The sequence below is a fragment of the Struthio camelus genome, chromosome 21 (genome assembly GCF_040807025.1).
Source record: "Struthio camelus isolate bStrCam1 chromosome 21, bStrCam1.hap1, whole genome shotgun sequence".
NCBI classification, from domain to species: Eukaryota; Metazoa; Chordata; class Aves; order Struthioniformes; family Struthionidae; genus Struthio; species Struthio camelus.
Genome location: NC_090962.1, coordinates 1039940 through 1052018, shown reverse-complemented (window position 1 = coordinate 1052018; position 12079 = coordinate 1039940). Strand labels below are relative to the sequence as shown.

At 44.5% G+C, this 12079-nt stretch overlaps 1 protein-coding gene across 2 annotated transcripts in view; it reads right to left on the bottom strand.

Moving 5' to 3' along the window:
• Nucleotides 1–12079, bottom strand: part of NPHP4 (nephrocystin 4) — a 60958-nt gene that overhangs the window by 19470 nt on the left and 29409 nt on the right. The window contains exons 12-18 of one of the 2 annotated variants that reach the window (XM_068916292.1): nucleotides 10172–10218; nucleotides 8660–8773; nucleotides 8335–8495; nucleotides 7930–8121; nucleotides 7108–7295; nucleotides 5383–5543; nucleotides 4613–4793 (exon numbers count right to left, since the gene is read on the bottom strand). In XM_068916292.1, the coding sequence (XP_068772393.1) occupies nucleotides 4613–4793; nucleotides 5383–5543; nucleotides 7108–7295; nucleotides 7930–8121; nucleotides 8335–8495; nucleotides 8660–8773; nucleotides 10172–10218 (1044 nt within the window). Of the gene's footprint in view, nucleotides 1–4612; nucleotides 4794–5382; nucleotides 5544–7107; nucleotides 7296–7929; nucleotides 8122–8334; nucleotides 8499–8659; nucleotides 8774–10171; nucleotides 10219–12079 lie in introns of both variants that reach the window. The other variant, XM_068916291.1, reaches the window with a different exon arrangement.

Genomic DNA, 12079 nt, shown 5'->3' with positions numbered 1-12079 from the left:
CAGGCCAGTGCTGCAGTAGCCAGCCCTGCCCCCTCAGCAGCATGACTGAGGGACGGGGTCCTCCCCAACAGCCACCTCTGAGACACCCGAGACGACGATACCCTCTTCTGCTCAGACAGGACCCAGTTCTGCTCCCCTGAGCCCGAGTGAGCCTCTTTACACTTGGGGGCGAGCAGGCCAGGCCAGCTCCACACTCCGGCATGAAGACTGGACATCTGTAGAAAGTCGCCAGCTGTCGGGGGGCATCTCACCACACCCTGTGCTTCCGAGATGCCCAGGCGCAGACAGCATGCCCGGCACAGCAGGGAGCACTCTGCAAGCTCAAAGGCTCCCATTTTGGCTGGCATCTCCTTAGTCCCGCTCCCCACCACGATGGCAAGCAGACTGGGAGATCGCCTGGGGATTTTAGTCTGGCCACACTGCGTGCAGGAGAACTGGATCTGGGATAGTTCCTCCATCTGGTTCCCTTCAGCACCTTCCTGCACCAGCCGTGCTCCAGCTCGGATCTCTCCCCCTTGAATACTCCCATAAAACATCATGCAGCAAACTGAAGAAAGTCTTCATACAAAGCCAAAAGCATCTTTCTAAACTCATGGCCCTTCAACAAAATAAATCAAAGAAGATATCTTTAGGCTTTTTTGCATGCGAGTTACTTTGATTGTTGGCAGACAGGAACATTCAAAGATCCTTGCTACAGATAGTGCAAAAACCTTCCTTCGCTTGCCATTGTAGTGAAGAGAAGATTTAAGGAGCAGAGGCACTGTGCAGCCACAGATGCAATTCCACACATATACGCCTTGATGCTTCAAATCAAGTTAAAACAATCCTGAAATAATTGGCAGATGCACTGTTCCCATTCAGTGATGGCCTCACAGGAACTTTGCAAAATTTTGTCAAAGTTTAAAAGCTTTGCTGAAAAACGAAATTAAACTCAAGACTTCAACTGAATCTTTCCTCCCGCTTCTAATCCAGCAACTAAGCCATTTCAATTTGGAATATATGTCAGCAGCTTATGAAAATGGACTGTAGCTGAGCAGGCCAGCACTGCAACCAAAGCCCACGACTAAAATACAAACTCCGATTAGGCACACCTAAAAATGGTTCTTTCTTCATCAAGATTGCATAGGAGATAGTCATGAAAACACAGGGTATCTCCATATTCATCGTTATTGCTGCAGAAAGTATACACGAACTCAAGCCAGCATAGAAAGAAAGGGAAAATATCCAGTGCGGATTCATCTATTAGGATGTACTAGAAAATAATTTTTCTATGTATTTTTTTCTACTTTGTTATAAAATCTAATAGCAAATTATATCCCCACCATAGATTTTTAGAGACAATTTAGAAATAAGCAGCAGCAGCAATCCCTTTGCTTATTACATTCTATATGTTTTATGGTGTTTTCTCTAGAATCCTATTGCTATTAGACTTTATACAACTTCTCTGTAAGAGATAAGACAGCTTCCTACTAAAAAATGATGTGGCCATCGCAAGTAATTTACCACTGATCTTTGGAACAAATTGTGATTTTAATGTGTGTTTTCTGAAGTGTCAATAAAAGTTCCTGAGTTTCTGGAACTCCAGTACGTGGCTAGTAAGATGCACAATTATTTCCTGGGGACAAGTGTTCTGCCACTGGGAAAGTGAGTTATTTTAACGTTATTTCTCTCACGCCTACAAAAACTGAACAAAACTAGCCCTAGCGCTGACCTGTCTATTGTCTTGTCTCCTTTCTCTTGCTGTGATTTACATGCACGTAAAGGTTATTCCTAGCTGCGTGGGATGAGGCTATGAAGCTGTCTGTGTATTTACCTAACCCCTAAATCTATTCTCTGTCCTTCAGGTAAAAGCCTGGCAAAAGCCGAGTCCTGTGCTGCAGTTCCTCCCCAGGGAGAGCGGCTGCTCTGCAGATGCCATCTCTGAAGACCCAAACTTTCATATTTGAAACAGCCTTGTTGGTCATTTTCCACACCTCCAAAAACTAGGAAAAGTGTTCCTGCTCTCAAAGATACGATTTAGCTCTAACCCTAATCATCTCTGCTATTCTCCGTGAATGAAAAAAATCAGCCACTATGAACTTTAAAAGCTTCACCTTTTTCACTGCAGTTTTAGGGCATAGAGTCAACTTAAAGACGTGAATTTCAAATGGAAAATATTAACCTCTGTAATGGGCAAGACTACTTAAAGCTGTAGAACTCAGGACATTTCTAGGGTCCTCTCTCCTGTGCATTTGACTGCAGCCCGTGTTTAATCACTGCTGCTGTTTCAGTGCCATCTTTCTCTCAAGTCTTCCACACAAAGAGGAGAAGAGGAGCATTTTAAGACACAAGAAAGCATGGTACAGATCTATGCAACAGGACTCAGAGCACCACCTGAAATTACTCCGCATTCCCTCTCTACAAGAGACATACTTTTCAAAACAATGGCTCCACTCTGCATATGTTCATTGCAAGACCACAAATAGGCACCTGCATGAAGTCTTGAATGAGCAATATATTTCTTTGTCCAATTTCTGTTTCTTCTGAACAGCCCAATAAGCACCTTGACATTTACAAAAAAGGCTCTTGTGCTTAATGCCTTAATTCAAATTTTATAAAGAACTTTTTAAAATGTACTAACATTACTTTGTAATTATTTTAAAAAAAAAAACCCACACACATTCACACAGGCAGAAAAATCAAAGGGTAGCTGTTGTCCTGGTATGTTGTATTTTCCTTCTCCTTTGCTGGGTTTGAGCTAAACCTCTCTCTGGGTTGTGAATCTCAGATTGTCCTTCCCAGGAGCTTATCATACTTTTGCAGGCAAAATATGAAAATGACAGTTTAAGATATCTTATAATGGAGCTAATCTTTCTTCTGAAGATAAGATTTTAAAACCTGGAGTCACTGTGCATTTATAGGCCAGTAAATTAAACAAAGAAGTATCCAGTACATTCTGGGAAGAATAAGAAAATCAAGCTTGTAAGAACATTATAGGTACAGCTTTCCGCATGCTGCCTGTTTCTCCTGCGTCTCCTTGCTATTTGCTAGCACCTAATTGAGTGTCACTGTTTCCATATTGTCTGTCTCAAAGCTGCCTTACATTGGACACTTGTAAACAAGCAGGCAGAAACAACTGGAAAGAGAATTAATGAGCTGTACATGTCTACCTCTTTCTGCAGCCTAATGGTATCCTGAGCCTAAGCAGAGCAGGATCACACCAGGCCTGGGATTTACAGCTGTGCTGGTTTCTCAAGCACCTGAAAATCCTCTGAGGAGCTGGAGTCAGAGCTCTTGCTCAAGGCCCACCAAGCATTTGCCTTCCCCAGTCCCAGGGCAAAATCTGGGACAAATAAACCATTCCCAGGCTATCTTAGATATGCTTTCATTTTTCCAGAATAAAATCATTTTGCACATATCATGAAGGATAACTGCAGTTTTCATTCTAGCATTTTACATGCAGAACTTATACCCTGATGCTGCCCTGATCCCATAGACTCTTCTGGTACACTTGAAATACTCTGCCCAAGAAAGATGACCAGAAAAACTCAGTTTGCCCTAGAGCATGATTTCTGGACCCTCTGCTTTGGTACAGCTGCTCTAGGAAGCTATAAATTGAGCATTCAACAGAAGGCACAGATGCACTCACAGAAGCGACCCTAAAGTTAGATAGATTTTCTTTTTGTGCTGCCAACAAATAGTAGGCAAGCTATGAAAAGGGAAAAGCAAGGAAACACGACCCAGAACAACGAGGAGCCCGGAACTGAGATTGAGCTAGCCAAGAGCCTGCTGCATTGCTAAGGGCCGCACTTCTGCTGAGTTTCTAAACGTCTGGGGTTAGGAGCAGTTCACAACCCCATGGAGAGCTGACCTCAGCCCTGAAACACTCTGGCAGCATTCCTTGTGGCACAAGCCTGGAGCTGGGCTTTCAGTAGACTGTTTGTCAATGTGCAGAGAGCCATCTGTAACAGCATCCCCCAATAATAAGGCACTGCGAGACACCACAGAGAAGGCCACTGGGGTTGCTTCTAATTTGGCTCTGCTACCGACTGATGGACTAAAACAATAAAGTAAAACATGGTAAGGCCATACTGAGGGCCATAAATTCCAGCTAAGTACTTGTGCCTAGTCAGCACAGTCAAAGAGACACTCAGATAAGCAGATCAGAGGGCCCGAGTACGACAGTGAGTGGGAAGCTGCCCAGAGCCTGTCAGCGATAAACTCTGGACACAGAGACTTAAATGGCATTTAGACTATCAGAACATGAATCTTAACATCTGATCTTTTCAGAGATGTTTGGCACAGCAGGTGCTACTAACCTTCACTCGAATCAGTTCCGGACACAGTGAAGGTAACCAACAGCCCCACCTTTGCACCAAAGCTGGGAGCATTCAGCAGCACAGACCCTTTCGGCTGGAAATACAAGCCTCTACCACATCCCTCCGGATACAACATCTGGGGAGCAAATCTCGCCTATAGGAAGACTGTCAACTGGGCCATAGCTAGAAAAGCAGGAGCTGGCAGTAGTCAGCAGAGTACAGCCCACAACAGACATGGCTGGAGAACACTCAGAAACCTCAGGCCTCTCTGGCAGGGAACTCAGCAACTCAGGCAGAACACCTGAAGCTCTTACCAACATTGGCCAGGCAGAGGTGAAGTCGCCCTTTCACGACAACGTAGACACCAACAGGCCGCACCGCGCCGTGTCTGAGAACGTCCCCACCCACCACTGCCACGTCCTGCTCATATTCAGTCGCTGCAACCTCCAGCTCATGGTGGCTCCTGATGGCTGTCCGACCCTGGCGGAGCAGGTGCTGTGGAGCAAAGCAAAGAGCAGTGCAGTGCATGCCTCTGAGGCTTCCATCTGGAGCAAGGAACTCTCAGGACAGAGCACTGCTATGCTTCACGTGATCTGCTGGAAATTTTAGGGAAAAGATCCATCTCCATTTACAAAAACAGCATGCGCACTTCCATCATAGGCTGCCGTTGATGAAATAGGTAACAGTTGCAATGAAACTAAGAGGATAATAACTAGGCATTTTTTAAATCACCACTCCAGATAACTCAGATCTAGATGTTTCTAGATTTCTTAGCTCTTTTTTATACAAGAAGCCTTAGAATACCGTGAAAGTTCCAGAGAACTGGAAGAAAGTTAGTGTTTTGCCATCACTTTCAAGGATAACATGACAAATCCCGTGATTACAGATTTGTCAGATTGACGGTCTCAGTTAAACAAGAGAATGGCTGATTAAATCTTGATTATTAAAGACTCAAGGGTAATATAACAACGATGCAACACAAGACAAAACAAAAAGCCCAGTCTCTTCCTTAAAATTCTTGTCCATGAAGCAGGGATTCTTCATCATTAGCAGCTGTTAAGGCTTTAGGAGAAAGGCTTGATACCTTCAATTTAACTGCAGTCGACCCAACAAGAAGCAAAGAGTCTCCATCCCAGACGTCAATCTGAAGACTATGGTCAGCCAGGTAACATATAAACCAGCGCTGTTCTCCAGGTTTCAGGAAAGCAGGGTCCACCATATACTTCAGCTGCAACCCTGGAGATCCTGCAAAAGGTGTGCACTCATGAAAATTTGCAGGCACTAGCACATGGCTGTAGCCACAAGATCTGGGATACTTTTCCACAGAGAATCCTGCCTGATGATAAATTCATTCTCATAAGGCTGTGGGGATTAAGGAAAAACCCATAATCCCATTGCATGGCTGAGAACAAGCCTCAGAGGCATCGAGCTGCCTAAGCTGAATCAGTATCTCTGGGACACAAAGACGCACAGCGCCCACTCCTCAGCACCGAGACCCTTCCTCTTCTGTGCAGGTGCTGTTTCAATACAATAAACCCATCAGTTAATTAGTAACTTCCCGCTTCAAACAGAGAATGACATCTACTCACAGCAATACTCAGTTTGTACGGACCTTTCTCCTCAATTTCCATTAATAATTCCACATGGAAAAGGAACATTATCAAGTAAAAATGCTCTGCAAGAGATAGTATATTGGCTTGGTGCCTCTTGGGACAAGAATTTAATAAGATAGAAAAAAATGCATTTTGCTAGGAGAATCAGATTAGATTACTCTAGACAGTTTGCTCTAATGTGTTGCATGGCTTCTTAAATACACTCAGCTACAACTGGAGTCAGCAGTCTAGGTATCTGAATCTAGACACCAATACTTACTGATGCTTTACTTTAGGGTTTGACCTTTTGAACATTTTTAATTATATGCCACAAACTAATGGAAGCCTGCTATTAAAACAGATACTAAGTCCATTCCCTTGACCTGGAGACAAGCCTAAATCTGGTTGACAAAAGCAGCACTCGAAATACTTTTTGTTGTTTAAACTTCTCAGGTGGGTTTTCCTCATACAGTAACATAATAACATAGCACACACGCAAAACAAAAAACGCCAAGTTTACTGACGAACTACACGAAAACTCCAAACAGCAATAAAATTTCAGTATTGATGTACTTGTAAGCCCTGGGGCAAGGGCTAGTGAACAGTGAGAATTCTATGCTTTATAAATATATCTAGGTTGCAGGCCTTTGAAGCAAGTGTGTCTCCTTCAGTTGTCAGCAATAGATATTTCAGAGGAAGGAATAAGAGAGGCAACATGACAAGCAAATACAGAATGAGCTGACTGAATGACTCTTTCCCACTGCAGGTGGATGGTTCTGCCTTAAAACGTCTTATTTTACACCCTTGATAAAACTGTACACTTCCCAAGGCATAATAGTTTTCTGTATATGCAGTTAATCAGTGCAGTTAATAAGTGATGGCAGAGCACAATGCTTTCTGTACCTGCCTAGCTCAGTTTTGAATTCCGCCAAGTGAGCGTTTCGAAAATGGTTCCTATAGCATTCAGTTCTACAGGCAAGTTACGCCTTGCAGGAAAAGGCACGTTACTCTGTGCCTGTTATAAATATGCTGCCTTTCAATTCCCTTTCACCTAGTCAGAGAAACCTTCACACTATTCATTCTGTCACTTCCCTTCTATTAGATTCTGTTCTGCTCCAGCATCACGCCCTGTTTTCAAGCAACTGCTAGGACCTCCAGGGCTTCTGAAGGGGACGTGCCACATGAGGACACTAAAAAGCATCAGGCCCAGAACTTACCACTGCTGAGGTTTCCATCTTTGTTAATCTGGACAAGGACACGCGGAGATACAGCTGACCGGGCTGCCTTCTCATTGTCCATGTCGACCAACTGCAGCCGCGGTGTGGTCACTGGTGGAAAACGATAGAACTGGAAGGTGAAGAACACTGTCTTCGGCCATGTTACTTCTACACCATCCTGCGGAACCCTTGACCAAAAAAAGAATTCTTTTGGGCTAACTCATAATACAGTACTTCCTCCTGATCCTAAACTTGTCGTGCACTTGTCATCTACTGAGAAGCAGAAAAACAAGAGAAGATCAGTAATATCAAAAGTATTTGGATTTCTTTGAAGACAGAGGGCATATGGTTTCCCTTTGCTTTCCAAAAGCTTCTTAACTCCAGCTGTCTTCTACCGTATGCTGTGATGGAAGAGCCAAGTGAAAACAACATTTTACCTTCGCACAGCACACTGCCATCTACGGAAAAAACTGTGAACAATGCATCATCAAGACAGGACCACCCTCACAAGGAAAGTTTCTGAACTTTAGGTGTAGTTACAAAAAATTCCCACCTTAACTACTTCTTGCATCACATTATGGCTATGGTAAATAAAAAAAAATTGGAATACATTAAGAGTGCCTTGAAATAAAAATAACACCATGGTAAAAAACATTTTGGGACTTTGTTTCCATCACAGATGTTAAGAACAGCAGCACATTTACAAGGACATATCCAATTCAAACAAGAGAGCAAGTTGTGGGTAGTTTTGGAAAAGGATTGTTTCCCAAAAGGCACCTTGAATTCACCTGAAGAACGCGTCATGAAGATTTGGGATCTTACCTACTAAAAGCAAGAAATTGCAGGATTATTTCATTGCTTTGCAGAACATCAGCTTCTTCCAGTTGGGGACTGAAATTCACAGGGTCTGTGGGGTCCATGATTTCCACTGGTTCCTTGTTACAGTCGAGGATTTCTGGAAAGCCAGAGGCGTGCAAGCGAGCTAGGGAGGCACGAGTGACTATAGTGCTAGAACTGACAGAGAAATTATTTTTGAGTTTCTTGGCAACAGTCTCACAAAGCCGGGCCTTTCTTTGGCACCCCAACACGCTCAACAACACGGTTCGGTGAGCATGAGAGCACTAGGGCAACTGGCAAGGGCTGTTAAATGCCACGAGGCAGCATTGCCCTGGCAGGGACTCACCCGCTGATGCTCTGCTCAGGCCAAACCCTGCTAGGGAGCCTCACCTGCCTGCCTGCACCCCCACAGCAGCGATCGGCACCTGCAAGGGCATGAAGGGCAGCTCCCGCAGCTGGTCGCTGGTGCCAGGGTCTGGGCCTGCAAAGCCACTGCTCAGATCAGCTTCCAGGTGAGTTATTCTGCCCATGCCGCTGCCACGAGGCGGCTCCTGCTGAGAGAGGAGAGCATCCAGCTCATGGGGGCTCGTGCTCCTGGGGAAATCAGGGCACGAGGCCTGGGTTCACCCCTGCCCACACTGCTCAGGGCCCGGCTACCTCGCGGCCCGGCCAGGGGCAGGAGCGCTTCAGGAGGGGAAACCTTCCCTGCACTCACTGTGTGCCCACTTCGCAGTGTCCCGCAGGGCGCAGGATGGGGGGAGCTGGCGCTGCGCGGCAGAGCGGGCTCGCCTCGACGCTGCGGGGAGGCTGACAGCTGCGACAGTGACAACTGAAAGGAACAAGGCTATCGTGAGCACATCTGCGCCACGATCAGGTTCGCAAGAAGGAAGAAATACCACAATGCAATCTGTGCTATAGGAAGCCTCCAGGGATTAGGAGGGCCAGAAACTTCTCATTTTTAAAGCAGTTTATGCAGTTCAGATGTTGTTTGCTCTTAAATTTGGCTCGGCAACATCTCTGCTTCTCAGAGAAGCAGCACAGCTCGGTTCCTCGTCGGTTCACACCTCTGTTTCTTACTTTAGCTACCATGCTGTACTTTATTTTGCAAAGGGAGGAATAAGAAAATGCAGTAGAAAGATCAAACAGCTTAATACAGTCCTCCAAAGCATTTTGTTTCATCGAAAATATTTGTGAGCACTGATCCCTGCATCAAGATAAAAAAAGAGATAAGATATTTCAGTATTCATAGCTGCTCCTAAACCTTGACAGCTCTCCACGGAAAAATCAGGCATCACAGTCAGCATTTACCATGGGACAATAGTAGGTAGAAAATCTGGTTCACCAAAAGCTGGAGCTGCCCTTAAAAATAGTAAATTTGGAGCGTGAAAATAGCTCAGAGATTTCTGTCCAGCAAAGTATATGCAGAATTTGTTTTGCTTCCTCTGAGGATGTGGATTTTAGCAGTATGTTTAGTGTTATTTGGCCACAGTAGCCTTGAAAATTGACAGCCAATGGGGTATTGAAAATGCTCTCAGCAACTGGCTGGCATTATGCGAAGGTAGCTATTTCCAAGGAAATGTCACTGCCTGCTAACTGTGTCCAAGCAGCTCAGCAACATTCCCATGGGGACAATGCACACCCTGGGCAGGACTTAGGCAGTTTCTTCATCCAAGCAGGCCTTTTATGGGAAGAAAATCTCCCCAAAGCAGACTTACCAAGATAACTATCTTTATTAGTGGTATCGGTAATAAATTATAATGTGAATAACATCATCTGAGAAAAATGAGTGGCAGAAGCAGATACTTTAAAGTTTACCTGCTACAGTATTCTGTGCACTGGTGACTTACACGTTTTGGACTGGAGGAGCCATGCTCTCAGCGCTCTGCTTCTCCACTCCCTGTCCCCATCAGCATTTTGACCACGATACCTCCTTCATGTCTTTGCTTTCTGCCTCTCCCTAGCAGATCCAAACTCAATCATTTATTACTTAGGCCTGAGCTTTATGCTGCTGTGGAAAATATTCTTCTAACCTCCTATGCTCCTACCTCCAAACTTCATTCATCTGCTATAGATTTTAACAGCTAAACACTTTATATATTTGCAGACATTTTAAAGTCAGGAGTAGATATTTCTTTTCCTTGGGTGGGACGCAGGGGAACGCAGACAGTTCACAAGGCCAGCTACAGCCAGGGCAGCCCCAAGCACAGTCAGCACAGTCAACACTTACCCCTGGTCCCTGGCTGGAGGCCATCATCCGAAGTGAAGATGCTGAACCTGGGAGAGGCAGGAAAGACATGTTCTAGTGATGCTGCAGACGCCTGGATTCAGACACGTCAAGTGCCACAGGCTGCCTGCACTAAAGCCAGTGGCAGCTTTGCTTTTGATCAGGATCTAATGGAATACACATTCTGTTACCTATCAGTTTATTTTTCAGAGGGTTGAACCTGTGCAGTGAGATGGCCTACTGTTTCTCAGCCACTTGTTTGCCTTATCTTTCTAATAAACCTATTACCTGGGAGGGGCGGAAATGTGGCACTTCTGCAGGCTGATTGGTTAGTTTGCCAGAAATTAGGCTAAATCTGCCAGTTAGTGTTTTCCTGTTGTAAAACATAGTTCCCCTATCTCTAGACAGCGCTGCAGCTTCCCTTACAGCCATGTGGTACTGGCTAAGTGGATTGCTTAATGAGACGTGAAAGTTTCAGGATACTTAAGGTTTTTGTAGCTCTTCCGTTATTTCTTGTCACTACTTTCATCTGTTCATACATTCATGCCCTGAAACTGCATGAGTTTTATTGTGTTTATATTTGGCTGGTCTACTTGTTCACTGGCACAAAATGAACTTGCTGTTGCACTAAGGAGCAAATCCTTTAGAACAGACTAGGAACACAGATGCTTTCTGGCAATGTTAAGACTATTTTGCTTTCGCTACCACATATTTCAGCTATTCCATTCCGAACATTCTCCAAAGGAAAATGCCCTGTTTCCCTTCTGCCTAAAATACTGTTTTCTTTCAATTAGAAAGACTTTGGCCATCATTAAAATGAGCATGCATAGAAATACACAGGGCATAGGAGCTGTCAGCACAGCAGAGCTACGAAAGGGTTCCCAGATGATGTGTTAGGCCCCTGATTTAGAGTAGCACAGAATGAAGCCACACGCATTGCTGTAGATGTGCTATACTAAGGTATTTCACAAACATGAGTAAAGGCAGATATAGCTCAAAATAAAGCAAAAAATATTAGCACAGCACCTCAGCAATTACTAAAATCATGTCACCTTCAAATGTTCTGACAAAGCATCCAACCATTCAGCCATCATTGTGGAACTGTACTGACCTGAAGTAATCCAAGATCTTTGTCTGTAAAACTGTCCTATAAATCTCCAGAGAAAAGCACCTATGCCGTCACATACTAGATGGGTCCGCATACACCTAGGGAACAATACCACTTACAGCAAATTTCAGGCTCTACTGAAAATGGCTCTAAAACATGCAGGAGCACAGGATAGCGGATAAAACGTCAAGCAGACTTAACTGTACCCTCAGTGGAAGTAAGAGGACAACAACTCAAGTTAGTTCACAGTTTTCTGGTTGGAGAAAGTGAGGTTCCAATCACATTTCAGAATTCAGACTGCTGCTGCCCAGAATTTCTAGAGTGCATATGATCTACAGGTGCTGGTACTCTCAGCAGTTCATAAGCCTTTCCCTAACGTCTACTATTTTGTGAAATGCAGAACACACAAGGACACAACAACAGCAAGAACGTATGCAGCAAGTACTGTTATTTGGGCATCGTCACAGGACGGTTGCTCTGTACGGCATAAAATACCAGTTTGCAGCACAACTAGTAATCAAATCAACAGAAGACATACTCAGCCTTCCTTGGCCAGAAGGACCAGATGGTAATAAGTTTTCCAATGAAGCTCTAAAAAAAAAGTGAATAAAATGCTCTTTTCAGCAGCTCAGGGTACAAAATTGCTTTGGCACATGGCCTCTTTTGGAGCTGCTCACCTCACTCCATTTCTGGAACATTATTGTACTTCGAGCACTGCAAAGCAGCTGTGCGCTATCTGCTCACTGCTCTTCCAAAAGCTGCTAGAAGGAAGCAATCTGCACTGTCATGCTACATCAGTGGCC